Below are 26,583 nucleotides of genomic sequence, written 5' to 3' on the forward strand. Positions count from 1 at the left end.
CCTGGGAGGGATTATAAACTGCCTTCTTCTCTTGCTTGAGAACCACTGTGGTGAAGCTTGATACGGAAGTGCATTTTTGTCTTTTTTTTGGCAGGGGGGTGAGAAGGTTCTCATCAGTTTCATCATATTCTTAAAAAGGTCTATGACCTCATAAAGAGTGGGAACTAATTACACAAAGCCTCTCAAATTAATAGTGTAAGCATGACATCTCCATCTGTAGTAGTAAAACAAAAATGTGCACCACCATGGCTAATTAAAATGGTGTAATTTGAAAATTTACTATGAAATCTATATCTATCCAGCGATTACTTTCAACTTTTGAAAAAGCACAAAAACTGTATGTGGGGAAGTAGCTACTTCACAAACTGCTATTCCCAGATGGCAGGGTTCTTAAAATACCGCCTTCAGCAAGGACTCCCACAGTCTGCTGAATGTGGCTTTCAACTTCCAAAGGGGTTAGCGCTAAGGACAAGCAAAAAAGAACTGACGTCCAGAGAGGGAATTAAAACCAGTGTTTTCTAGGTAAAGAAATTGAATGGAGGTATTGATTGCAAGAGTGATTGGACCGAAAGGTGGAAGGGAAGAGAGGGAGGGGAAGAGAGAGAGGAGAGACAGAGAGACAGAAACAGAAGGGGGAGAGAGGGGACAGACAGGGAGAAACGCTTTGAAAGAGGTTCCCAAAGAGGAGGTCTCTTGGGAGAGGTTTGCTGGAATCTTCCCCTGCTTTTTTCCCTCTGGCTTGGCTGGAAAGGCGGCTGCCAGACGGAACCCCAGAGGGGGCTCTCCGCTCTCTGCCTCCCATTCCCACGCCCACACTGGCCTTGCTCACCCCCTTCCAAAGTGACCACATCCCAGGAAAGCTCGAAAGGAATCACTGCACCAGTCTCTAGAGCCCTGCTCTCCATCTCCATCTCCTAAAGGCGGTCGGAAGCCGGAGCTTACACCCCAAACACCAGACTCAGGAGAGCAGCCAGGGAGCGTGTCTCAGCTCCCAGACCCCCTCCTGTCCCCCCGCCCCCCCGCCGGGGAGCACCCCAGAGGACCAGCAACTTTCTCCCCTACTTCTCGGTCTGTCTGCCTCCATCCCACTCTCGGGTTGGAAGCAGTGACGGTGCGAGGAGGGCGGGAGGGGGCTCGGGGCCGGAGGGGCCGAGAAAGCCGCCCAGGTTTAGGGGAGTGAGGTGGGAGGGGACCCCGGCTCCAAGGGGCCGCGCCCCCTCCCCGCCCCGCGCGCCGGGAGTGTCCCCGCCGGCCGCGCCCGGGCCGCGTCCGCTCCGGGTCCCGGCGGGCGCGAGGGGAGGGGACAGGCGAGAGGAGGGCCAGGCGGCGGAGGGGAGGAGGCGCTGCGTGCCTCGCCTGCCAAAGGCAGATCAGATCGGCTCCTCCGCCCGTGAGCTCCGGCGCCCCGCGCGCCGCCCCAGCGCTCCGCCCGAGCCGCCGCCGGAGAGCCCGAGCAGCGCGGGCTGCCCGGGCGCGGCGCCGCGCGTCCTCCCGAAGACCTCCGCCCCCTGCCGGCCCCTACGCGCCCCTCCCGCGGCCAGCCCCGGAGGCTCCGCGGCTGTCGCGGACCGCGGCGAAGAAGGAAGGACGGTCCGGCGCGCCGTGGATGCTCCGCCGGAGAGAGACAGCAAGTTGTGAGTGCGCCCCGGCCCCGGGAAGGAGGGCGGCCGCCGCCCGCCAGCCATGTGAGTCCAGCGCGCGGCTGCCCCGGGGCGCGGGCTCCGCGCCTTTCTCTCTCGCCCCTCGTCCCCGGACGCCGGAGTTGGGCTGCCCCCGAGGCTCCGGACTTCCTGAGCTGGGCTCCCCGCCGGCTCGCCCGGCCCGCCGCGTCCGTCTGCCTCCGCGGGGGGGTGGGGGACCCCATCCTCACCTCCTCCCTCCGCGCAGGGCCGGCTGGAAAATGTCCCTCTTCCCCTTTGGGGAGTTAAAGGATCGTTGTGTGTCTTCGGGGTGGGGGTGGTTGCGGCCGTTGCGGGGCGCTGGCTGGCTAAGGGCTTGTCTGGTCTTACCCCCCGGGGTGCCTGGCCCCAGCTCGAGGTGAGGGCCCCCTCCCCACCCACTCAGTGCCCCCCTACCCCGCGTCTGCCCCAGCCTCAGGGCCTAGACAGACCAACTTCAGCGACTAATGCTGATGCTGACATCAGTTGACAAGATTAAAAAAAAAAGTAGCCGGAGCTCCCCTGGAGTGAGTGACATACTGGAGTGGAAAAGGGGCGGTGGGTGGAAAGCAAAGGGCAGGGGTGGGAGTTGGAAAGGAGAGGGGGAGGATTTGAGATGGACTCTGAGAGCTGGAGTCCTGGGAATGGAACCGTGGGGTGCATGGGCTCTGGGCTTCTGTGTTCTTTATGAAAAGTAGGGAAAGTGGTTCTAAGGAACTCTGTTTGAAAAGGGAGGGCAGGATGCAAGTGGAACCCCTGGAATGACTGGAAGGTATGGACTCTTTTTCAGATGAGACATATTCATTCAATGAGGAAGATGGTTCCAATAATTTAATTAGAAGCAATTAATCAGAATTGCAGATATGAAAATGAGTCGTACACAGGCTTTCTTTTGTTGACACTAGAGAAGATAGTTGAGACTGAAGGCATTCCCAAACACTACTGAATAAGCATGGCAAGACGCCTAAGCGTCCCATCCACTCTGTATGCCTAGACAGTCTGTAATTGTGAAAATGAGTCTAATTATTTTGTTCGGGCTCATGCAGAGAGTTAATGCACCTAAAGGAACACAGAAAAGTTGCTGCAAATTATGAGCGTGAACTTGTAAGCCAACTGAATAAACCACATTATGGTTATTTTAGTATAACATTCAGAATTCTGTTTACCGCCAGTAAAAATGCTGCGTTCTTTTTAACGTGAGGATAGGAAATGAATTCACTGGCTTGGCAAGTAGGAATAAGTTATGCATTTCTTTAAGTAAGTAGCTGTCCGAGTTAATTAGGGAACATGTGTACATGAAAAAGCTTTAAGCCAGTCTGACAAAATTTGAATTACCGAGAAGTTGATAGAATGGGTTCTTCTCACTTTTGAACTATGGAGGTGTCTCTGAATGGGTGTTAATTGAAAGTTGCAGACCAACTGAGTTGGTCGTATCTTTTCTGTAAAGACATTTAATCTTTAATGTTGTGGTTTTTCCAGGGATCAGCATCCTTACTGCAGAGAATGGGAAGATGATGTCCAGTAAGACTGAAGATCCGTTCTGTTAGTAGCCACTCTCCCATCACAGAACTGTGGATTACCTGCGGGGAGCCGGTAGTTTGACGGCCTTTACTTCTTCCTGCAGACCCCGAACAGTTACTTTGGGTCCTCCTTGCCCTGTCAGGTGAAAGATGGCATCCAGTCTGACTTGCACCGGGGTCATCTGGGCGCTGCTCTCGTTTCTCTGTGCAGCCACCTCCTGCGTGGGGTTCTTCATGCCTTACTGGCTCTGGGGATCACAGCTGGGCAAGCCCGTGTCCTTCGGCACTTTCCGGAGGTGCTCGTATCCTGTGCACGATGAGAGTCGGCAGATGATGGTGATGGTTGAGGAGTGTGGGCGCTATGCCTCTTTCCAGGGCATTCCCAGCGCGGAATGGAGAATCTGTACCATCGTGACCGGCCTGGGCTGTGGCCTGCTCCTCCTGGTGGCGCTCACTGCCCTCATGGGCTGCTGCGTGTCGGAGCTCATCTCCCGGACTGTAGGAAGAGTGGCCGGAGGAATTCAGTTTCTGGGGGGTAAGTGACTTCACTCAACTTCACTTGTTTACTGGAATCCTGGAGCAATATTGAAAATTGTGTTCCAGCTGTCTACTGAGATTATGGTAATTGACACTTGGAACGATAGGGAGATGTGGATATAGAGTGGCTTTGGGGACAGATTGCCAAAGTCAGAGATTCTTTACTGGAATTGCTTTATAAACATCAAGAGCTCTTAATTTCTGTATATCCCCAAACATGTACATCATTGGTCTGCTAAGCACCACCTCTGTGGGGCAGTAACGTCTAGGTTGTTTATAATGTTGGAGAGGAGACAGTTTGGATTTTATAGCTACTGGCTCTTTACAATCAACAACCAGCAATTGCAGTGTCTGTGTCTTTCTGGAGTCCTGAGATCTTAAGAGATGAAAACTTCACGAAAAGTAGAAAAGGTTTTTGAGTCAACATTGTCATCATAAGCCTTTAATACTCTTTGTTGGATATAAAATTGAGCCTTGCCCCATCTTAAATTATGTTTCTAAATAAGTGATTACAGTTTTAAATGAGAGATCAGTTTTACATGAACAATTATGAATTTCACTATGCCACAAAGATAGGCTTAATTACTTTGTTAGGACTGCTTTTGCTGTGAAGGAAAAAAAAAAAGGAATTTTTAACAAGTGATGTGTGCTTATTTCAAATGGACTGGCTAGTCTCACTAACACCAGAAAAGGTTTGATTTTTACTTGGGTTTCCTCCAGCAAGTATTGCTTCAATATTTCTGGTCATATGGTTTTAATTATACTTTATTTATTTTCCGCTGTGCCTTTCACCTCCATTTTTCAACCTGACGGGCTGAACTTGTCTGATTTATAATCCGCCTTGGTGAAATATGACAACCTCTGCAGATAGTACAGAACACGGGGAAACAGGAAGCCAGGAAAATATATAAAATATATTTGTAACTTCATCGCAAAGTAAGAGTCTGCAACCCGGCTCTTTCTTTGGGTGCTCTCTTGCAGTCTTTTGTGAAAAATCCAGAAGAGGAGAAAACACTACAGAGTCCTCAGATAGAGTCTACATATTGGAGACATCCCAACAGATGATTTCAGATTATCTAATATTAAACTTTCAAGTAACGTTTTGAGTATGAAAATTCTTGTGCTGAAAATGCAAGGGGCCCAGAGTGTTGTGTTTTGGAGTAAGAGATCCAGTTGTTTGCAGTTCTTTATTTCCTTACCAGATGTAACTCTGTTCTCATCTACTTGTTCCCTGGGGTTTTGTGGCTCACTCTGCCCTAGGAGGTAATTGGGGGGCTTAACTGTCCTTCCTTTACTGTTCAGCATTGAGCACAAGTCTTGCGTGTGATGTACAGATTCCTACAGAAGGACAGTACTGGAAAGCCATTAGGAAACGGAATGAGGTTTTTGCAGAGAGTGGAAATACAAATCCGGAGTTAAAAACTTGTTGATACCTCAGATTTGAAAAACAGGACTAATGCCAGGAATATTTAAAAGTTTTTTTTTTTTTTTTTTCCTTTAAGAATAAACTTTTGACTTGCAGTTTGTGTTTCACTTGGCTCAGGAAAAATACTTGGATAATTTCTTTTTCTCCTGGTAAACATTACTTTTCATTTTTTCCTCTTCACTTTGGGGCAGAGGCTACTATTGTTTCTGGTAGAACAGGAAAGTGCTTACGAAGAGGAATCAGTTTTTATTGATTACCTTTAAATGTCTCATGCAAGAAGGCAACAGGAAGTAAATCTGAGACTTGTGAGATTTATGCTTCTCTCTCTAAACTATCTATAGATTTGGGGGAATTATAAAGAGCTTAATGTTCTACTTTACAGAAAACTCAAGGGAAAAGACCATAGTAGAAGTTATGTATACTTTTAAAAGGTCTGTTTTTTCCCTCATATATGCTCTTCATGAACTCTCACTTGTTAAGAGTTACTGACATTGAGCTGAGGCTATGGGTTCTTATTAGCATGTCTCAAATAGATTACTCATATCCTGCAGAAAAAAATTCTGAATGTGAAGCCTAAGAGGGATTTTCTGATTCAAACCTTTTGAGGACCCGAGTAAGTAAATATATCCCCACTACCCAAGACAATCGTCATTTTAGAATTAAAAAATAACTTGAGCTAAAGAAAAGATTTTGAAAAGTTTGCCATTAATCACTACCGCTTTAGTGATAGACCAGTTGACCAAAAAATGCTTCAGAAAGAATTCCTCCTGTTCATTTCATACTTGTTCAAGCTTTTACGCATAAAAACTTGAGTGATAAATAATTTTATGAAAGTTTTCATAAAATAGGTTTCATAAAGACAGCACAGCACCAAATCACTGAGTTCTGTGAATTTACTCAATGTCTGTGCTTTCAAAATACAGTCAACATTACAGGGCACTCTGCTATAAGGTGGATTCTCCTTCTAAAAAATGATCCACCCAGAAAGGTTATGTTTAGCTAAACTTAGGATTGCTCCAACAACAACAGGAAGCAGGAGAATGGCTGAGTGCAGAAGCATCCTGCTTAACCCTGCCTGCTGTGTCCAGAGTGTGCGCATATGGTGTAACATCAGGCAGTAAAACCCCTGCAGTACTTTGGAACTCGTTAAAGGACACAGTGTCAACTTCATTTTGAATCGTCTTGCTGTGGCTGCTTCGAGGTTAAAATGTCACCTGCAAATGAATGGGACAACACAGAGGGGGCACTGTGGTCCACGGACATTTACCACCTATAAGAGAAGTCCTCCAAGGAGTCAGTGGCTTCTGCCTTTCTCGCAGTAACTTGCTCATAAACTTTAATTGCCACCATCTCCATCTTGTATTTTAAGTCATGTCTTTGTCATAATTTTTAAAAACCAGCTTGGGTTGAGTTTTATCCTCAATTCAATTTTTAACAGGCACGTAGAAAGCCTTTGAAAAGTATCATGTCTAGTAAAAATGTTGACACGCTGAAAGTGTAGTAATGGTGTTATGAGAAGATAGAGGTTGTAACGTTTCTGTTTGTGGAACGCAAAATTATGTTCTTTCCGATACATCATTAAGTACTTTAATAGACTTTTTTAAAGCTTAATACCAAACTTTTGACGTATGCATTAGAAAAATATCTTATTTACGGGCTCTGTAAATGAAGCATGTAAGAACACTGTAAGGACATATTAAGGCTATCTTAAGTTCAAATGAGCTGACTCATTTGAAAAGGCCCTGATGCTGGTAAAGATTAAAGGCAGCAGAAGAAGGGGATGACAGAGGATGAGATGGTTGGATGGCATCACCGACTCGATGGACATGAGTTTGAGCTGGTGATGGACAGGGAGGCCTGGCGCGCTGCAGTCCATGGGGTCGCAAAGAGTCAACACAACTGAGCGACTGAACTGAACTGAAGTTCTGCCCACGGGTGCTTGTAATTGTCAGCGTCCGAATCTGTAGATTTCATCTTTGGAAATTGCTGGTGCTATAATGAGAGGGCTCGGAGGAGTCCCAAATGGGCATTATTCCATATTTCGTTTGGATGCGAGTCGCATATGTGTTTAAAATGAGTGTAGAATGCAAATCAGTAGTAAACAACTACCTTTCCAGTTGAGACACTGTTCTGTTCAGAGAAGCCAGGCGAGACCATCTCTTCAACTAATTGATGGTTAAGTGCCACTCACGACGGTAATGACGACAGAGTGCTTCTTGCCACAAACCCATCTCTGTGCTGAAAGCATCATGGCCCCTCCGGAGCCCCTCACTGTAGGGCTCCACCTGGACTTGTCTTTCATCCTTTGGGATGAGGGCTTGCAACGTCTCCTCCCCCTGCTCCACTTTAAACCTGATCAGCCATGACGATTTGTCGCGTTCTGCTTTCCTTCACATCCAGGTTATCTGTCACATGACAGCTGAGAAATAAGGCAAATAAGTGTTGATGTGTTAATGGGCAGCATGGCCCTTTAGTGACAGTGTCCTCACCGTAAGAAGTTGCTCTAATTTTTAAGAAATCCAGGCATTTCCTGGGCTAGTTGGGGCAACAGGCAGAGCTCTTCTTGCTCCTCTTTAAATTACACCTTAGAGATCACGAACTACTGTTTCCTCCTTCCTCTAACCTTACCGTGTAAAGCACAGGTGAGTTGCTTTGAACTCTGAGCCACTTAAAAGCCACTATACCCATAATGTCCAAATCTTCATTTCCTTCTTGTGGAGTAGAGTCTTTCTAAGAGAATCATCTGATTTTTGACTTACTTCCCTTTGTTGCCACCAGCTAACACAGGGAGAGTTGACACTTCTGAGGTCAGGGTCTGTCTGGACTGGTTAGTTTCACTAACACATTTGTTGTTGCTTAGTCGCTAAGCTGTGTCCGACTCTTTGCAAACCCATGGACTCAGCACGCCAGCCTTCCCTGCCTTTCACTATCTCTCGAGGTTTGTTCAAATTCATGTCCATTGAGTCGGTGATGCCATCCAACCATCTCGTCCTCTGTTGCCCCCTTCTCCTGCTTCAATCTCTCCCAGCATCAGTCTTTTCTAATGAGTCACTTCTTCGCCTCAGGTGGCCAAAGTATTGGAGCTTCAGCATCAGTCCTTCCAATGACTGTTCAGGGTTGATTTCCTTTAGGATTGACTGGTTTGATCTCCTTGTGTCCAAGAGACTGAAGAGTCTTCTCCAGCACCACAGTTTGAAAGCATCAATTATTTGATGTTCAGCTTTCTTTATGGTTCAACTCTTACATCCATACATGACTACTTGAAAAACCACATAAACTAAACTAAATCAAGTCTCACTGACACACTAACTAAATCTCACTAGATTTACATCTGCATAGATTTATGAATTGTCCCATTGCCTTGTAAAACATGTATTTTCAGTTATAGGAAAAACCAGCTGAGGCATGTAAATTCATAATCATTTCAAAAGAAAAAAAACACACACTCAAGACAGCTTTATCTCACTCTACAATACATAGGCAGCATCTCAAGATGCATCCAATTTGCACCTCATACAGAGTCATCACTGTTACGTTATTGGTTCTTGAACTTTGCAGCTAACTCTAGCTTGCCAAGGGTGTCCTCGTGTGTGTGTTGCTTATAATCAGAAAGCATAACAGCCTCAAGTTTAAAACGTTTATTCCTGGCTATCATTAAAATTCATATTTTTGTTTTCATAAGGCATCACATTCATGTTCGAGGGATCACAGATTCCTGGGGGATACCAGTAGCTGTAAACAGGAAAAGCAGAACCATTTGGGAAACAAGTAGATTGGAGAAACAGTTGGTTATCAAAAGTTAATAAATTTCATTACAGCACAGAATCTAGAGTATTTTGATCCCTGTACCAACCTCCTGGGGGGCATGGGGAAAGTGTAGTATTATGTGTTTTCCTAAGTAATTTGCAGTGGGGTCCCTGCAGGGACTGGTGATCCTTAGAACATATTCAGTTCTTATTTCACCCCAGTGAGGCAGGTTATTTGTTGTCTCTCTCTCTCTCTTTTTTTTTAAACAGTTATGAACACTGAATTTTAGAGTGACACCCAAAGTTATCCCATTAATTATTGGCTGAGTTGTGAATGCTATCACCATACTATTTCAGCAATAATTGAAATTCCATTTTGTATTATATGTAGAATTCAGAATTTCTGGCCATTAGGAATAATAAGTCTCTTAACATAGGTGAATATTTACATTTTCCTTCTAGCTCTATAATATTTAGAATAGTAAATAACATCTTATATATTCAATTAATACTTGATGTATTAGTTTTAGTTATTTATTAGCAACATTTTTATCTGTAAGTGACCTTGTTCTTCTCTACCTCATGGGAATATTTCAAAGAAATAAAATTTCACAAATGTGAAGATAATTAAAGCAGTGACTCCTTAATTGATGTCCCTGTGTAGTGTTAGTCTTTTGGAAAACATGTATGTTCTGTAGTCATATATGTTGCATGATGCTGCATAATTCTACATCTCTCTCTTCAAGCACATTTTGAAAGCTCTGAATGAACTGTATTATCTGCAATGAAGAAACAAGCTGCTCTGTCTGAATATTTGTGTCCTCCCACAAAATTCATTTGTTGAAATCCTCATGCTCATGGGATGGTATTAGAAGGTGGGGACTTTGGGAGATGATTAGGTCATGAGGGTGAACCCCTCACAGATGAGATTAGTGCCCTTATAAAGAAGTTGAAGAGAGCACCTCGCCCCTTCTGCCCATGTGAAGATACAAGGAGAAGAGAGCCCCCACCCAACTGTGCTGGCCCTCTGATCTTAAACTTCTAGCTTCCAGAAATGGGAGAAATAAATTTCTGTTGTTTCTAAGCCATGTAGTCCACAGTATTGTTTTTTTTAACTGCAGCTTGAATGTACGATGAGACCAGCTAAACTTTTTTTTTTTTCCAGGTTAACTTTAACACTGTTTCACAAACTTGTTTGGAAATTGCAGAGTCCTACTTACCTATGATAGGCAGTAGCATCTTTTTGAATTAGTGGCCAGCACAACAAACTTTAGGAAGTGCTGAGTTATAACATGTAATAAATCCAGGGCATGAGTGTTTATGGGTGGTTGGATGGCATCACTGACTCAATGGACATGAGTTTGAATAAACTCTGGGAGTTGGTGATCAACAGGGAAGACTGGCGTACTGCAGTCCATGGCGTCGCAAAGAGCCGGACACGACTGAGTGACTCAATTGAACTGAGCAGTATTTATTGAGTGCCTGCTGCTGCTGCTGCTAAATTGCTTCAGTCATATCCGACTCTGTGCGACCCCATAGACGGCAGCCCACCAGGCTCCCCGTCCCTGGGATTCTCCAGGCAAGAACACTGGAGTGGGTTGCCATTTCCTTCTCTAATGCATGAAAGTGAAAAGTGAAAGTGAAGTCGCTCAGTCGTGTCTGACTCCTATCGACCCTGCAGGAGTCGGACTGCAGCCTACCAGGCCCCTCCGTCCATGGGATTTTCCAGGCAAGAGTACTGGAGTGGGTTGCCATTGCCTTCTCCGTATTGAGTGCCTACCAAATGTCAAATACCACACCAGGATATAAGTTGAGATAAGGTCACTACTGTGGAGGCGCTCATGGTCTTATGGAGGAAACCAATGTGTGAGGTATAATTACAGTCCAAAGGACTCAGGACACAGATGTCCATTCCATTGCATATAGTTGTTGAGAGGCTGGTGAGGCTCATTCAGCTGCCAAGTGAGGGGCTCACCAGCCTCACATGGTGCCAGTCATTTCCTGCTTCACAGGAGACTACATTTCCCAGAAGCCTTGACTCCTGGCCTCTGGATAGATTAGGCCAATGGGAGGCCCTTGGAAAACGGGAGGGAAGGAGAAGCCAGGGTATGTCTCTCTCTCTAGCTCTCCCTTTGGCAGCATCTTTGGCAGCAATTGTCTCTCCTTTTGGAAAGCCCTGACCTTCACTGTCACAGCTCCCCTTGGAAGCCACTGTCAACAATCCTTCACCAGGTACACAGCCCGGTTCTTCCAGTCATTGGTGATGCCCTCTTCTTCCAACACCATTCCAGTCTCATGGATGGTAGTAGTTTTTGGTTGATGCCAGTTTCCGGGTCACCTCTTTAACATCTATGTGGCTTTTTAGCTCCTCCATCATCTGTGTAACCCGTTTCCTGTATTATATTGCATTTTCTGTGTTTGAAATACTTAGGCTGGTTTCAGCTTTCCTGGATCCTGGCTAAAATACAATACTTAATTCCAGTTCCCGCCTTAGCCAAGTTGCAGATTATATCATACTATGAACTTTTGGGGGTTTTGGTGAATGGGCAAAAATCACCAATGTTTAAAAATGTTCAGGGTCCACTGAAGTGTGAACAAAATGTTGTAGGAGCACAGGAGAGGAAGGGACCTCGTGTCTGGAGGGGTCTGCAAAGGCTTCATAACAGAGGCACTAGATGAACTAGGTTTGAAAGATGAGCAGAAGACTCCTTGGAATTTCGAGCAGTGGAAATGTCAAATTCTCAAAGCCAAGGAGTTATAAAAAGATCTGATGGGCGTTCAGGAAATGGCAATATCCTGTAAAGTATGGAGTGGGGGTAATGGAACAAAATCAGGTCTGAAAGTCTGTATTTTTGTTTAATGGTAAGAATTCTACACTTACCTAAGGTCAACTTTAGATTGAAGTCTTTGAGTGGTTATGGGAGAAACTGACTTAGGAACTATATAATCTAGTAGCAATGAGGAATAAAGGCTGATCTGGGGAAACAACAAAACCAGGAAAGGCAGCAAGAGGCTATTGTTATAGCAGGTTCGGCCAGAGATGGAGAAGACCTCAGCGAAGCTGTGGGAATCAGAAAACGATTTTGAACACATTTCTAAGATCGAGGCAAAAGGGTTTTATGGCTCCTATTTTTAGACGAGTAAATGAGTGTAGTTTGAAGACCTAATAGATTCCTTTCATAGCTTATATGTAATAGCTTATGTTAGTCATGTTACAGATGTGTAATATGGTAGAGCAAGACAGGAAACTAGTTATGCCTTAATGAGTTAATATTATCAATGATTATTATCTCTATGCCATAAGTCAGTTGCACTGAAGGCCGTGAACGATGAAATGTCCTTGTGTTATTCCAGTGTAAGTTATAGTTCCCATATGTTTGTCGAATCAAATTTTTGAAAAAATGAAATGTGCCTTTAAGTTCTAAATTGGTATGATTCTGTGATGACATCTAATTCTCATGTGATTTAGTGCTCCTTGGTGAGAGTTGCTGCATATGAGACCTGACTTTCTTAGCGTTTATCTCCACCTTTAAGCTCCAGAGTTTTTCTAAAACTCTGACCCCAATGTTATCTTATGATGAGGTTACCCAAATGGTCCCCTCTTGCAGTCTATGAAGGTACCTTCTGTATGGGTAGCAGATTGTACCTGATGATGTTGGGAGGGGTTTGGGCACACCTGGGAAGACCTGGATTCCCTACGGGATTGTGGCATTCCAGCACATGTGTAGCTGGAAAAGGGGACATAGGTTCATGGTCAAAGTCAATATAGCCTTTCCTCACTCCTGACCACATTTGGCTCCCTGTTAATATCCAAGCTCCCTATACTGTTTCTATCCCACAACTATATGCGCATCATTGTCTTGGATACAGATATAAGATTTTCCACGTTCTCTGCCTGTCTAGGTGGGACCTACAGTAGAGTCACTATATTCTGCAATTTAGTGAGTGGCGAGACATCGTTTCTGCTGCTGTTCATGTGTTTTGTAGGTTTGTTTTGTTTTCAGGGGTTGCGTTGGCTAATTTAAATAGAAAATTATAATCTTGACAATCTCTGTAGTCACCTTGCCTCGTAAACCACGCCTCCTGCGGGAGTCCCACACCTCAAAACCACAGTCTTCTTCTAGGAGGTACAGAGACGGGACTTGCCAGGCCACACTGCTTGTATTTCCATCCTAGCTTTTGTGTCTATATTTGTCTCTTATGTTTCCCAGAGTCCAGAGCCTTGCTGTGCTGATCCGTAAGGAGGGGGCAGCAAGGCCCAAGCAGTTGAAGTGCAGTTCAGTGAGACTTAATCTTATTGGGGAACTTGGAGGAGAGGGAAAATAAGAACATCAAGGCAGAACCAATTCAATTGCAAGTCAGTGATCCTGTGGCTGCACTGACATAAGTCATGTGACTCCCACAAATGCAAAAGCATGTTGCAAAGGAATTTAATCAATAGCAATATGTCCAGAGCTCCCGTTGTCCTGTACCAGCCCCTTTTTGGCTTTTTCTTTTTTTTAAATGAATTTTTATTTATTTATTTATTTTTGGTGCCCTGGGTCTTCGTTACTGCATGCGGAGCTTTCTGTAGTTGCGGTGCTTCTGTTTGCAGTGGCTTCTTTGGTTGCCGAGCACGGGCTCCAGGGCACGTGGGCTTCAGTAGTTGTGGCACACGGGCTTAGTTGTCCTGTGGCAGGTGAGATCTTCCCGGACCAAGGATGGAACCCACATCCCCTGCACAGATTCTTAACCACTGGATCACCAGTAAGTCCCTTTTTGGCTTTTTCAATGGGCAGTGCTGAGGAGAAAAGACTCAAGGTCGGCAGCCCAATTGGCTAAGGCTGGCAGAAGCTGCCCTGCTTGGGAGCCTATTCAGTTTGTGCATCTCATAGGATCTGGAGGATAATGACCAAAGAACAACTCCTCAATCCACAGTTTGTGTCTCAAGGACTTCAGGTGGAAGGTTACGTGGGTAGTTGGCAACATTGGCAAAGAGCTCATGAGAGAGATAAGATATATAGATCCATAGTGTCTTTGAGAACCTCCTATGAGAAGTGTAACTATGTGCGTTTGTGCTCAGTTGCCCAGTCGAGTCTGACTCTTTGTGACTCCATGGACTGTAGCCTGCCTGACTCCTCTGTCCATGGGATTCTCCAGGCAAGAATACTGGAGTATTGGGTTGCCATTATTACTGGAAATGGGTTGCCATTTCCTCCTCCAGAGGATCTTCCTGACCCAGGGATTGAACTTGTGTCTCCTGCACTGGCAAGCGGATTTTTTTTTTTTTTTCACCACTGAGCCACCTGGGAAGCCCCAGTATTACTTCACTCACTCTTAAAAAGACATGGTTTTTCATCCTGACACTTTCTTTTACCATTTGACTGTCCTGATTGGAAGGCAGGTTCTTGGCTGTGTCTGACTCCATCATCAGTTCTAAGCTTGCCCTTGGATAGTACCAGCCACTCAACATCTGCTATGCTGGTGGACCAGGGTTATGGAGAAGTTTGTGCTGTGTAGGAATAGATTTTATTTTTCTGGAGTAGGTTGCAGGAAAACTCAAGGTAGGAACAGAAATCACACTGCATGCTGTTCACTCACGTAAATGTGCCTGGAAGAAAGAAGAGTCTAGAAATGTGGTGAAAAGACAGAGATGTGAAGGATGAATATTTTAACTTAAAAAAACATTTGTTTTTTTTTTGTTTGTTTCATGCATAAAGATGGCATTCCTATTTTGATCGCCTGGTGGAAGAAAGTCAATTGGTTCATTTATCTCACCCGCCCACTGGTGGCTGTCCTGATTATAGCCTCCTGGTTGGCACCAGTTAAAATTCACTTTGGCTGCCCATGACCTCGGTGCCCAGCAGGTTTCATGAAATTACACAGCAGCCAGCTCTTCTTCTCTGTGTGGCACCATTTTATGTACATTTGACTTCAGAGTAATTTCAGACAATCGTGCTTTGTGTGGTGTGGTTTTTACCATAATCTCCTTGCAGTCTACTTAGAGCAGATCTGGAAATCTGACTCTGATGAGTTTTTAAGATGGTGGAAAATATTGGAGGAGGGACATGTTTTCATTTCTCTATACTTTCCCTGTTTAGCTTGTTAAGCTTGTAAGTTGTGGCAGATTGTTTTTGTAGCATTACTTGCAGCCTGGGATTAGAATAACAACAGTTTTCCCCACGTGGGATGCTTCAGGATTTTGCATGTGGTCGGATCTCAGAAGAAACTGTTTCTGTAAGACTGTAAGTAAAATAAAATGTTAATGCCTTTTCCCCCCTTCTATTAACAAAGCTTCAAGTGCTGCCTTCTGTTCTTGTGTTTACATGATTCTGTGGTTGTGCGTTGTCTTGTAAAGCAGGATCTGGGCAGACAGGGATGAATTCTGCCCCTCAACAGCTTCATGGCCATGGGCAAGCAACTGACTCAGCCTGAGTTCTTTCATCTTTTGTTGCTGCTGTTGTTCAGTCACTAAGTTGTGTCTGACTCTTGGCGACTTCTTCGTGGACTGCAGCACACTAGGCTTCCCTGTCCTTCACTACCTCCTAAAGTTTGCTCGAACTCATGTTCATTGAGTCGGTGATGCCATCCAACCAATTCATCCTCTGTCGCCCCCTTCTCCTCCTGCCCTCAATCTTTCCCAGCATCAGGGTCTTTTCTGAGTCACTTCTTCGCATCAGGTGGCCAAAGTATTGGAGCTTCAGTGTCAGTCCTTCCAGTGAATATTCAGGGTTGATTTCCTTTAGGATGGACTGGTTTGATCTCCTTGCTGTTCCAGGGACTCTTAAGAGTCTTTCCAGCACCACAGTTCAAAAGCATCAATTCTTCGGCACTCAGCCTTCTTTATGGTCCAACTCTCACATCTGTTCATGACCACTGGAAAAACCACAGCTTTGACTAGATGGACCTTTGTTGGCAAAGTGATGTCTCTGCTTTTTAGTAACACTCATTGGGTTTCTTCGAGGTGTACATGTAAGTCAGGTAATATCAGGCCTGAAAAGGTAGCATCCCCATAAATGGCGGCCATTACCAATGGTATATTTGACTCAAAATTTTACAGTTTAACTTAAACACTTAATTAGCTTGCTTCATTACACAGATATTTACTGAGTCCTGCTCTCTGGTTAGGCAGAATTCTAGCTATGAAGATAACATAATGAATAGAAGCAGACTGAGAAAGAACTAAAAGAAAGAACTTTGTTTCCACTTACAGTTTGCTATTGCACTCTGCTGTATTTCCCAAAGTAATTTTTGAACTAATAATATTTTTATTGGCAGGTGACTTATTACTTAGGAACCTAGTAAATACACCTTGTTACTAGCTGTATTTGACCCCCGTAGATCATCATTTGAGGTGCGATCTGAATAGGTGTTCTCAGCATCTGTATGCTGCTGCTGCTGCTAAGTCGCTTCAGTCATGTCTGACTCTGTGCGACCCCATAGACGGCAGCCTACCAGGCTCCCCCGTCCCTGGGATTCTCCAGGCAAGAACACTGGAGTGGGTTGCCATTTCCTTCTCCAATGCATGAAAGGGAAAAGTGAAAGTGAAGTCGCTCAGTCGTGTCCGACTCTTAGCGACCCCATGGACTGCAGCCCACCATCTGTATAGGTGTGTTTGTTTCTTTGAGCTCCTACTTCCATGTTGTGGGTTTTCTCCATCTTGGTGGTTATTTATTTTTTTCCTGAGATCATTATTTTATTTTATTTTTTAAATTTATTTATTTTAATTGGAGGGTAATTACTTTACAATATTGTATTGGTTTTGCCATACATCAACATGAATCTGCACGGGTGTACACGTGTTCCCCATCCTGAACCCTGCTCCCACCTCCCTCCCCGTACCATCCCTCTGGGTCATCCCAGTGCACCATCCCCAAGCATCCTGTATCCTGCATCGAGCCTGGACTGGCGATTTGTTTCTTATATGATATTATGCATGTTTCAATGCCATTCTCCCAAATCATCCCACCCTCGCCCTCTCCCACAGAGTCCAAAAGACTGTTCTATACATCTGTGTCTCTTTTGCTGTCTTGCATACAGGGTTATCATTACCATCTTTCTAAATTACATATATGCGTTAGTATATTGTATTGGTGTTTTTCTTTCTGGCTTACCTTGGTGGTTATTTTTTAAAATATTATCCTTAGGTTCCACAAAGTATCTTCCTTTAAACCTCATCTTTCCTCTGATACATAGCTTGATTACTACCTATCCATGTTTTTATCCTTTTTGAATAACCACAGAAACTAACTGAAAGGAAAATCAGTTCTTTAGAGTTCCAAGTCAACTAACGTTTTAGAGTTCCATTCACCTAATACTAGCTACATTAAAAAATATTTTTTAACTTTTTTAATTGGAGTATAATTGCTTTATAATGTTGTGTTAGTTTCTGCCATACAGCAGAGTGAATCAGTTATGAAAAGTGAAAGTGTTAGTTGCTCAGTCATGTCCAACTCTGCGATTCCATGGACTGTAGCCCATCAGGCTCCTCTGTCCATAGAATTCTCCAGGCAAGAATACTGGAGTGGGTAGCCATTCCCTTCTCCAGGGGATCTTCCTGACCCAGGATCGAACCTGAATCTCCCACATTGCAGGCAGGTTCTTTACCGTCTGAGCCACCAGGGAAACCCCAAATCAGCTATATGTGTACTTATTTCCCTCCCTTTTGAACCTCTCTCCCCTAACAACAACAACAACAAAAAATAGGATTTTTGTGAGGGTTTTTTTTGGCCATACTGCATGGCATACAGGATCTTAGTTTCCTGACCAGGCATTGAACCCTTGCCCTCTGCAATGGAAGCTCCAAGTCTTAACTACTGGACCACCACTGAAGTCCCTGATATTAGCTCCTTTGAATATATCATTTTTTAATATACAAAACACTCTGGTACAGATTTTCTCATTTAATCTTAAAATCTTGCTGCAGCCTTATGCTGTGGGTGCCGTGGGAAACAAAAGAAGTAAATATAATATAGGGTTGTGACCTCAGGGAGTTTATAAATTCAGGGCTTTGGTCACTGGACTCTCCCTCAGAAAGATGTCATTGATATTCCAACAACAGCCAGCTTCAGTATTGTGTTCTACAGCTAGATCTTTTTTTTTTTTTTATCTTCACAAAATGAACCTTGCCAGTGATATTTGCGGTTGTATGTTGCAGTGATGTTCTCTAAGATTAAAGCTCAGTTCAGGGCTTGTAGGGCTTTTGTTTCGGATCCTGGGGGGGATTGAGCAAAATAAAAATAAAATATCTTTGATGCTTGTATATAATTCTTTAAAAACTGTACCAAGTGCATTCTTAGAGAAAGATAAAATGTGTTTTGAAATTGAGGCTAGAGATGGGGCAGAAGAACATGCTGTAAAACAGTCATCTGTTTTGGCATCAGAGGCTGAATCCTGTAGAAGGCTGAGACATCTTACTGCCTTGAATGTTCTATGAGCAAGTTTATATAATATGTAACTGTACTGAGACATGTTATTGAGACATGTTACTGCGATAGTCATGATCTCTGAGTGACCATTTAAAAAGCCATTAATTGTGAAAAAGCCATTAATTAAAAAGGCATTAAATTACATTTCATTGCAGTGTCATGGTGCCCTGTCACATTGATTTCAAATGGCTCAGAGGACCCGTACTGAGTGGCCAATGTCTGTCTTTTGCCCGGGCTACGTTCCTGTTCACCGGCCTCCCTCTTGTCCATCCTTGTGGTGACCAAGAGTCATCTTCTTGGCTGGGATCATGGCCCCTCATGCTTCCCGTGGATAAAGGCTGTTTACAAGGTGCCTCACGTGCCCCCGGAGAAGGCAATGGCACCCCCACTCCAGTACTTTTGCCTGGGAAATGCCATGGATGGAGGAGCCTGGTAGGCTGCAGTCCATGTGGTCGCAGAGCACGACTGAGTGACTTCACTTTCACTTTTCAGTTTCATGCATTGGAGAAGGAAATGGCAACCCACTCCAGTGTTCTTGCCTGGGGAATCCCAGGGATGGCGGAGCCTGGTGGGCTGCCTTCTATGGGGTCGCACAGAGTCGGACATGACTGACGTGACTTAGCAGCAGCAGCACCTGCCCCATTTATCATGTCACCATCTACTGGCATCCTTATGTTGGACTGTGCTTTGCCCAGCCTAAATGTCATAGTGTTTCCTGTATATTTTTTACCCAGGTCTCATGTCTGTGCCTTGTCTGGCCACGTCCCTCCTCCCCTTGATGCAAGCCCGAAGTCCACTTGTTTTTGAAGGTGTGTTTTGAATGCTGACTTCCCTATAAAGCCTTCTCTGATGGCACAGTTGAAGGAATCCTGCCTTTTGTGTGTTTCCTTGGAACCTGACCAACGTTGGTTATTTCTGGGGGAGGCCTGTGGGAGCTGCCTCCCATGTGTGACTGCCAGTCCCTCTGCTGCAGTCTCTCAGCACACCCCTGCCTTAGCACAACATTTACATCCACTTGATGGATGATTTGCTCAAAATCATTGTGGAAAATTTTGAATCCAGGTATTCACGTGAGCCCAATTCTGACTTGGGGCCCATGACATGCTTGGACTGCACTCTGTGTTACACTGTTAATTACCACTCCTCTACTTCCCAATTTGGGCTAGGTCACTTCTTGTGTCCAGTACTGTCATACATGATAGCAAAATTTCCTTCCTCTGGAGAAGGAAATGGCAACCCACTCCAGTATTCTTGCCTGGAGAATTCTAAGGACAGAGGAGCCTGGTGGGCTACAGTCCATAAGGTCGCAAAGAGTCAGACAGGACTAAAGTGACTATCATTCACTTCCCAATTTTGGCTAGGTCACTTCTTGTGTCCAGTACTATCATCAGTTCAGTTCAGTTCAGTCGCTGAGTCATGTCCGACTCTTTGCGACCCCATGAACCGAAGCACGCCAGGCCTCCCTGTCCATCACCAACTCCCTGAGTTTACCCAAACTCATGTCCATTGAGTTGGTAATGCCATCCAACCATCTCATCCTCTGTTGTTCCCGTCGCCTCCTGCCTTCAATCTTTCCCAGCATCAGGGTCTTTTCAAATGAGTCAGCTCTGCACATCATGTGGCCAAAGTATTGGAGTTTCAGCTTCAACATCAGTCCTTCCAATGAACACTCAGGACTGATCTTTAGGATGGACTGGTTGGATCTCCTTGCAGTCCAAGGGACTCTCAAGAGTCTTCTCCAACACCACAGTTCAAAAGCATCAATTCTTTGGCGCTCAGCTTTCTTTATAGTCCAACTCTCACATTGATACGTGACCACTGGAAAAACCATAGCCTTGACTAGACAGAACTTTGATGGCAAAGTAATGCCTCTGCTTTTGAATATGTGATTTTTGAGCCCACAAAAATAAAATTAGCCACTATTTCCACTGTTTCCCCATCTATTTGCCATGAAGTGATGGAACCAGATGCCATGATCTTAGTTTTCTGAATGTTGAGCTTTAAGCCAACTTTTTCACTCTCTTCTTTCACTTTTATCAAGAGGCTCTTTAGTTCTTCTTCACTTTCCGCCATAAGGGTGGTGTCATCTGCATATCCGAGGTTATTAATATTTATCCCGGCAATCTTGATTCCAGCTTGTGCTTCCTCCAGCCCAGCGTTTCTCATGATGTACTCTGCATATAAGTTAAATAAGCAGGGTGACAATATACAGCCTTGACATACTTCTTTTCCTATTTGGAACCAGTCTGTTGTTCCATGTCCAGTTTTAACTGTTGCTTCCTGACCTGCATACAGGTTTCTCAAGAGGCAGATCAGGTGGTCTGGTATTCCCATCTCTTTCAGAATTTTCCACAGTTTGTTGTGATCCACACAGTCAAAGGCTTTGGCATAGTCAATAAAGCAGAAATAGATGTTTTTCTGGAACTCTCTTGCTTTTTCCATGATCCAGTGGACGTTGGCAATTTGATCTCTGGTTCCTCTGCCTTTTCTAAAACCAGCTTGAACAACTGGAAGTTCACGGTTCACGTATTGCTGAAGCCTGGCTTGGAGAATTTTGAGCATTACTTTACTAGCGTATGAGATGAGTGTAGTTTTGTGGTAGTTTGAGCATTCTTTGGCATTGCCTTTCTTTGGGATTGGAATGAAAACTGACCTTTTCCAGTCCTGTGGCCACTGCTGAGTTTTCCAGTTTTCCACTGTGAGTTTTCTGGCATACTGAGTGCAGCACGTTCACAGCATCATCTTTTAGGATTTGAAATAGCTCAACTGGAATTCCATCACCTCTACTAGCTTTGTTCGTAGTGATGCTTTCTAAGGCCCACTTGACTTCACATTCCAGGATGTCTGGCTCTAGGTGAATGATCACACCATCGTGATTATCTGGGTCGTGAAGATCTTTTTTGTATAGTTCTTCTGTGTATTCTTGCCGCCTCTTCTTAATATCTTCTGCTTCTGTTAGGTCCATATCATTTCTGTCCTTTATTGAGCCCATCTTCACATGAAATATTCCCTTCGTATCTCTAATTTTCTTGAAGAGATCTCTAGTCTTTCCCATTCTATTGTTTTCCTCTATTTCTTTGCATTGATTGCAGAGGAAGGCTTTCTTATCTCTCCTTGCTGTCATACATGATAGCAAAATACAGATATGTTGGAATTTTCGGTAGGGCTTCCCTGGTGGGTCCGTGGTAAAGAATCCGCCTGCCAATGCAGGAGATGTGGATTTGATCTTTGGGTTAGGAAGATACCCCGCAGAAGGAAATGACAACCCTCTCCAGTATTCTTGCCTGGGAAATCCCATGAACAGAGGAGCCTGGCAGGCTATAGCCCATTGGGTCACAAAAACATCAGACTTGACTAAACAACAAGCCCTGTGCTTTAACGGAGGTCTGTTTAAGTGCAGATATTTCTGATGAAATTCATTTCCAAAGATTATCTTCCTTTACCTGTTCCCATTTTAGTAACGTTTGAACCAGCAGACAGTTACTGACATAGCCAAGAATCATAAATGTTACTGTGAGATAGTTCACGTCATATTGATTTAGTCATTTTTATAAGGAGTCTTATGGTAATTCTACTCTCAAGGTTTTAAGGAACCTCTCCATACTATTCTCCATAGTGGTTGCAGCCAGTTTCCATTCCTACCAACAGTGCCTGAAGGTTCCTTTTTCTCCATACCCTCTGGCATTTATTATTTGTAGATTTTTTTTTAGGGAGGGATAAGCAAAATTTCACTGCAGTTACTTTGTTCGGCATATCTAAGTTTGCAGCCCTGTAAATGTTCTAATATATACTTGTATGAGGTTTGAATTTCTATCCCTCCTGGTTTTGCTTGTGAGTTAAACCTATATTCTAAGCTTCCATTTCTAGTTAATAGTATGAAAGCTTTGCTTCTTTGATTCCTAATGAAATAGCGAGAACAAGTACTTAATACTAGTACCTGTCACACCGCAGATTTGAACTAATGGTTAATTTACCGTCTTTGAAGTCAGCCTGCACCAATTTTCTTAGCATAAAATTTAAAGCAGTAAATGCCACAAACCTGAGCAATCTGTTCTCTTCCGCAAGCGCTAGTATGTTACAGACTGCAGCTTGTGTTGCACCAGTAAATCACGTTGACCCAAATTTAGTCAGTATGAACTCTGGGTAAATGATCTTAAAATTAGAGAAATGACAAATGAGCTTATTTCCTCTTCGGTTTTGGAGACATAGGAACACGTTCAGAATGGAATTGCCAAAGAGTCCCTTGTCCCAAGAAGAGGTAAGAGAAACCTTTATATTTTAAGAAATCCCCAGGGGGAGGTTTAGTTTACAAGCGAAATTGAATTGTAATAAAGCAGAAGGAAGAGATACGTCCTCCAGGGCCGCTCGCTCAGTACATAAACCTGAGTGGAAAGTAAATGTTGGCCCCTTTCTGGTCTCTGCAGATATAAAAGTAAATTGATGATTTCTAATCAGACTTGTCAGCGCGGATGAGCCTTCAGTTGCTGAAAGTAAATCTGATGATGGAGAGGCTTCGGCAGCCTCCACCCCAGCTGTCCCATGGCTGGAGGTGAGAGCCACAGGAAGAAACCAGGCACAGGAGACCCGCAGGGAAGACCTTCCCCGCATCCTCCCTGCCCCGGGGCTTTTGAACTTTGTGAAGGTCACACTGCTACCAGCATCTTTTGCAGCTTCTTACCTTATCCTTTAGTTGATACCTTCGTGGCATATCACTTATTACCAAACAGTAGACCTTTTGGAGTTAAAATGATGCAAATGATAAATCTGGCCACTTGTCCCTCTCGATCCTTGGACATAAAGATTCTGTAGTGCAGGGGGAGACGTTATAACTAAAGTGATACTACTGTCTGTGGGTTTTCATGATCATGGTTTTAAATCGCATATCGACAGAGAATGAAATGCTAGTAGCCTGGGGGAAATGTATTTTAAAAAGTCATCACTTAACTGTGTGCTAAAGTGTGAAAATGCAAGCAAGTGTATTTGCAGCTTCAGAAATGAAGCTGTGGGCATTAGCTGGACCACACACCAGAGCTTCTGTTATCTTTCTGCCTCCATATCTCTGCCCTGTGCCTATCTCTACCCTCAGAAGGGGGCCGTAGCTTTGGTCACCCATGTATGTGGTCATGATGGTGTTTCCATTTGATGAGGCAGAGCATGGAGGAAGAAATAGAATGGAAATGTGTTAGACCACTTCCTTTGCAGGTAAAGGAAGGAACCATATCCTGCCAGTACCCTTTCTCCATGCTTCCAGCCTCTTTTGAGAGTCTCAACTCGCAGGAACCTCGGCGTGTCATCATCCAGCTAAATCCTGATGCCAAGGCCTGCTCTGCATTGGAGCTGGGAGTACAAGATTAAACACACAAAAATGGATGAAAAATCTAAATAACAGGAATTGTGATCTAGTATATACTCACCATCAGGTGGACACTTTCATTTGTAATTTTTGCTGCATTTTTGTTAGGGAGGGTTGGCCCCATTTCACAGATGAGAAAGCTGAGGTTTAGAGAGGCCAAGAGCATGGAGCAAGCTAGCATGGAGCAAGCTAGCATGGAGTCTGGCCAGCTGGGGTTCAAACATGAATCAGGCGAGTCCCCACCTGTCCCTCTCTCCTCTGTAACACGGTCCTTCCCTTGCTGTGACACAGAGGGAGATGTAAAGCTGTACATCTTCTCAAGGTAACAAACCTCAGTTTTCTCTGCAACGATCAGAGCAGATGCCATGGACCCATGTGTAGGTTTTGAACTAAGCTTGGAAATATCTATGATTTGAATAGTTAGGAAAGAGAGGAAAAATTGTTCAGGTTACCTTTTTAATTTTTTTTGGTTAATCATTGACTTTTTTGATTGAAGGATAATTGATATACTAATGTGTTCACTTCTGTATATAGCAAACTGATTCAGTTATATTTATATACATCATTTTTAAGATTCTTTTCCATTATAAGTTATTACAAGATATGGAATATAGTTCCCCATGTTATACTATAGGGCCTTGTTGTTTATCTGTTTAACATGTAGTAGTGTGTATCTGTTAATTTCAAACTCCCAATTTATCTTTCTCCCATTCCCTTTCCTTTTTCTTAACCAGAAGTTTGTTTTCTGTGTCTGTGAGTCTGTTTGTTTTGTAAATAAGTTCATTTGTAACATGTTTCAGATTCCACATACAAGGGATATCAAATGATATTTGTGTTTTTCTGGCTTGGTATGATCACCTATAGGTGTATCCATGTTGCTGCAGATGGCATTTCTTGATTCTTTTTTATGGGCGAGTAATATTCCATTGTGAAATGGAATCTTCTCTATCTGCTCATCTGTTGATGGGCCTTTAGGGTGTTTCCGTGTCTTGGCTATTGTAAATAGAGCTGCAGTGAACATTGGAGCACATGAGTCTTTTCCAGTTAGAGGTTTTGTCATTTCTGGATATATGCCTGTGAGTTGGATTGCTGGATCATGTGATGACTCTATAGTTATCTTTTTGAGGAACCTCTTTACTGTTTTCCATAGTGGCTGCACTAATGTACATTCCCACTCACAGTGTAGGAGGCTTCCCTTTTCTCCACACCCTCTCCAGCATGTGTTATTCGTAGCTTTTTTGATGATGGCCATTCTGACTGGTATGAGGTGATACCTCACTGTAGTTTTGACTTATGTTTCTCTAATAATTAGTGATGTTGAGCATCTTTTCATGTGCCCTTTGGCCATCTGGAAGCTTTTGTTCTTTAATGAGAGGTATTTGAATAATAGGCAATACATGTCATGTGTAGTGGTTTATTGAGCATAGGACTTGAGCCTCTAATTCAGGACTTCTAATTTCATCATTCATAGAAGATATACATCTGACCCAGTGTTTGTGCATATTGTACCCATTTCTGGAAAAAGGTATCAGATTTTCATCTGATTCCCAGTGGGCAGCGTGGCAAACACACACAAAGTTTATAAAACCAACAATCCACTACAATTCTGAGCCTTGGATGAGTAACTCTTAAATTTTTCTGTGTCTTAAATGTTTTATTTAATATTTGATTGTATTAGCTTTAGGATGACTTCCAGGTATTTCTGTGAAAACTTGCTATTTTGCTATCTGATTATTACTTATGCAGGATAGAAATACTACTTAGGAATTCCTTGTCCTGTGGTGAAATATCATTGTCCAGTTCATATGTTTTCCCTTTAATTATTACATTTATAACCTTTTGTGTATATGGTCATGAACATTCATTTTCAGCCTGATGTATAGGATGAGGCATCCATCTGTTGAAATTTCCTAGGACTGGCTAAAATTTAGACTATATGAAATGGTTAGTTTTTTCTTGTTAATACTTTCTATCAAATAGTTGTATGGTTGCCCTAATGTGGATTAGGGATTCATGTTTACTGAATCGGATTGGATAAGAAGATGAAGAGTGTAAACCGTGGGTAAAAGAAATTATAGGCTTTTCCCTACTTTAAACATTCCTCTTCAAGAGACAGCCTCATTTATTTTAGGCTTTTGCTTTAAACACTTAAAAGCAACACACACACACAGTTGTTACCAGATTGACAGTTGATATTACTTAAAGTGAAACCATCTTCAACCAACCATAGCTTTAATCATGATTAAATTGTTATTGCACATAAATGCTAATTATCTGAATATTTTCTTGCTTAGCTCTTTGATTATCATTCTATCATCTAAGGTTCTGGCATCATCTCCTCTTTTCCTGCCATGACTTTGATGAATCCTGCTGGATCTTTTAAAAGTATATAAATCTTCTCAGAGGTGAAGTTAGATTTCAATTATCTAGATTTTGTGAGTTTGTGGTTGGAATGCAAAGAAATATGTTTCCTTTGCTTCCAGCCTCCAAAGCTTTCCAGGATCCTAGGAGGGAATGGGCTAGGCAAAGCAGAGAGAGATTTGCTTGTGTTTATGGCTGTTAGATCCAGATTCAGCTCCACTCCCTGCGTTCCATTGCTAAAGAAGAGCTGGCAAGCCCTGTATAGACAGCAGGGGATTTTGGTTTAGGAAAGCGAGGAGCCACAGTGCTGTGAGGTTTTCACCCTTATTCTATGCTATTGAACTCTGTGAGCTTAACTCACAGACCAGCTCTTTCTTAGACTGTTTTGGGGGATTTGGGCTTTAACTTGATATGAAGGGGAGTCAGTAAAGGGTTTAAAACAGTGCAATGTGTGCTTTAGGAAGACTGCCTTCTGTAGAGAGTAGGTTTATAAAGAGGTATGATCATTAAGGGGCTTCCCAGGTGGCGCTGGTAAAGAATCCCCCTGCCAATGTAGAAGGTGCAAGAGACTCAGG

General features: G+C 43.6%; 1 protein-coding gene across 2 annotated transcripts in view; it reads left to right on the forward strand.

Moving 5' to 3' along the window:
• The first annotated feature begins 1,367 nt into the window (after window positions 1–1,367).
• LHFPL6 (LHFPL tetraspan subfamily member 6) overlaps window positions 1,368–26,583 on the forward strand; it is a 234,278-nt gene continuing 209,062 nt past the window's right edge. For both annotated transcript variants that reach the window (XM_086329271.1, XM_086329272.1), the window contains exons 1-2: window positions 1,368–1,685; window positions 3,138–3,713. In XM_086329271.1, the coding sequence (XP_086185397.1) occupies window positions 3,329–3,713 (385 nt within the window). In that variant the 5' untranslated portion in view covers window positions 1,368–1,685; window positions 3,138–3,328. The remainder of the gene's footprint in view (window positions 1,686–3,137; window positions 3,714–26,583) is intronic.

The sequence above is a fragment of the Bos grunniens genome, chromosome 12 (genome assembly GCF_055505025.1).
Source record: "Bos grunniens cultivar Pamir isolate PY7600 chromosome 12, Bosgru_T2T1.0, whole genome shotgun sequence".
NCBI lineage: Eukaryota > Metazoa > Chordata > Mammalia > Artiodactyla > Bovidae > Bos > Bos grunniens.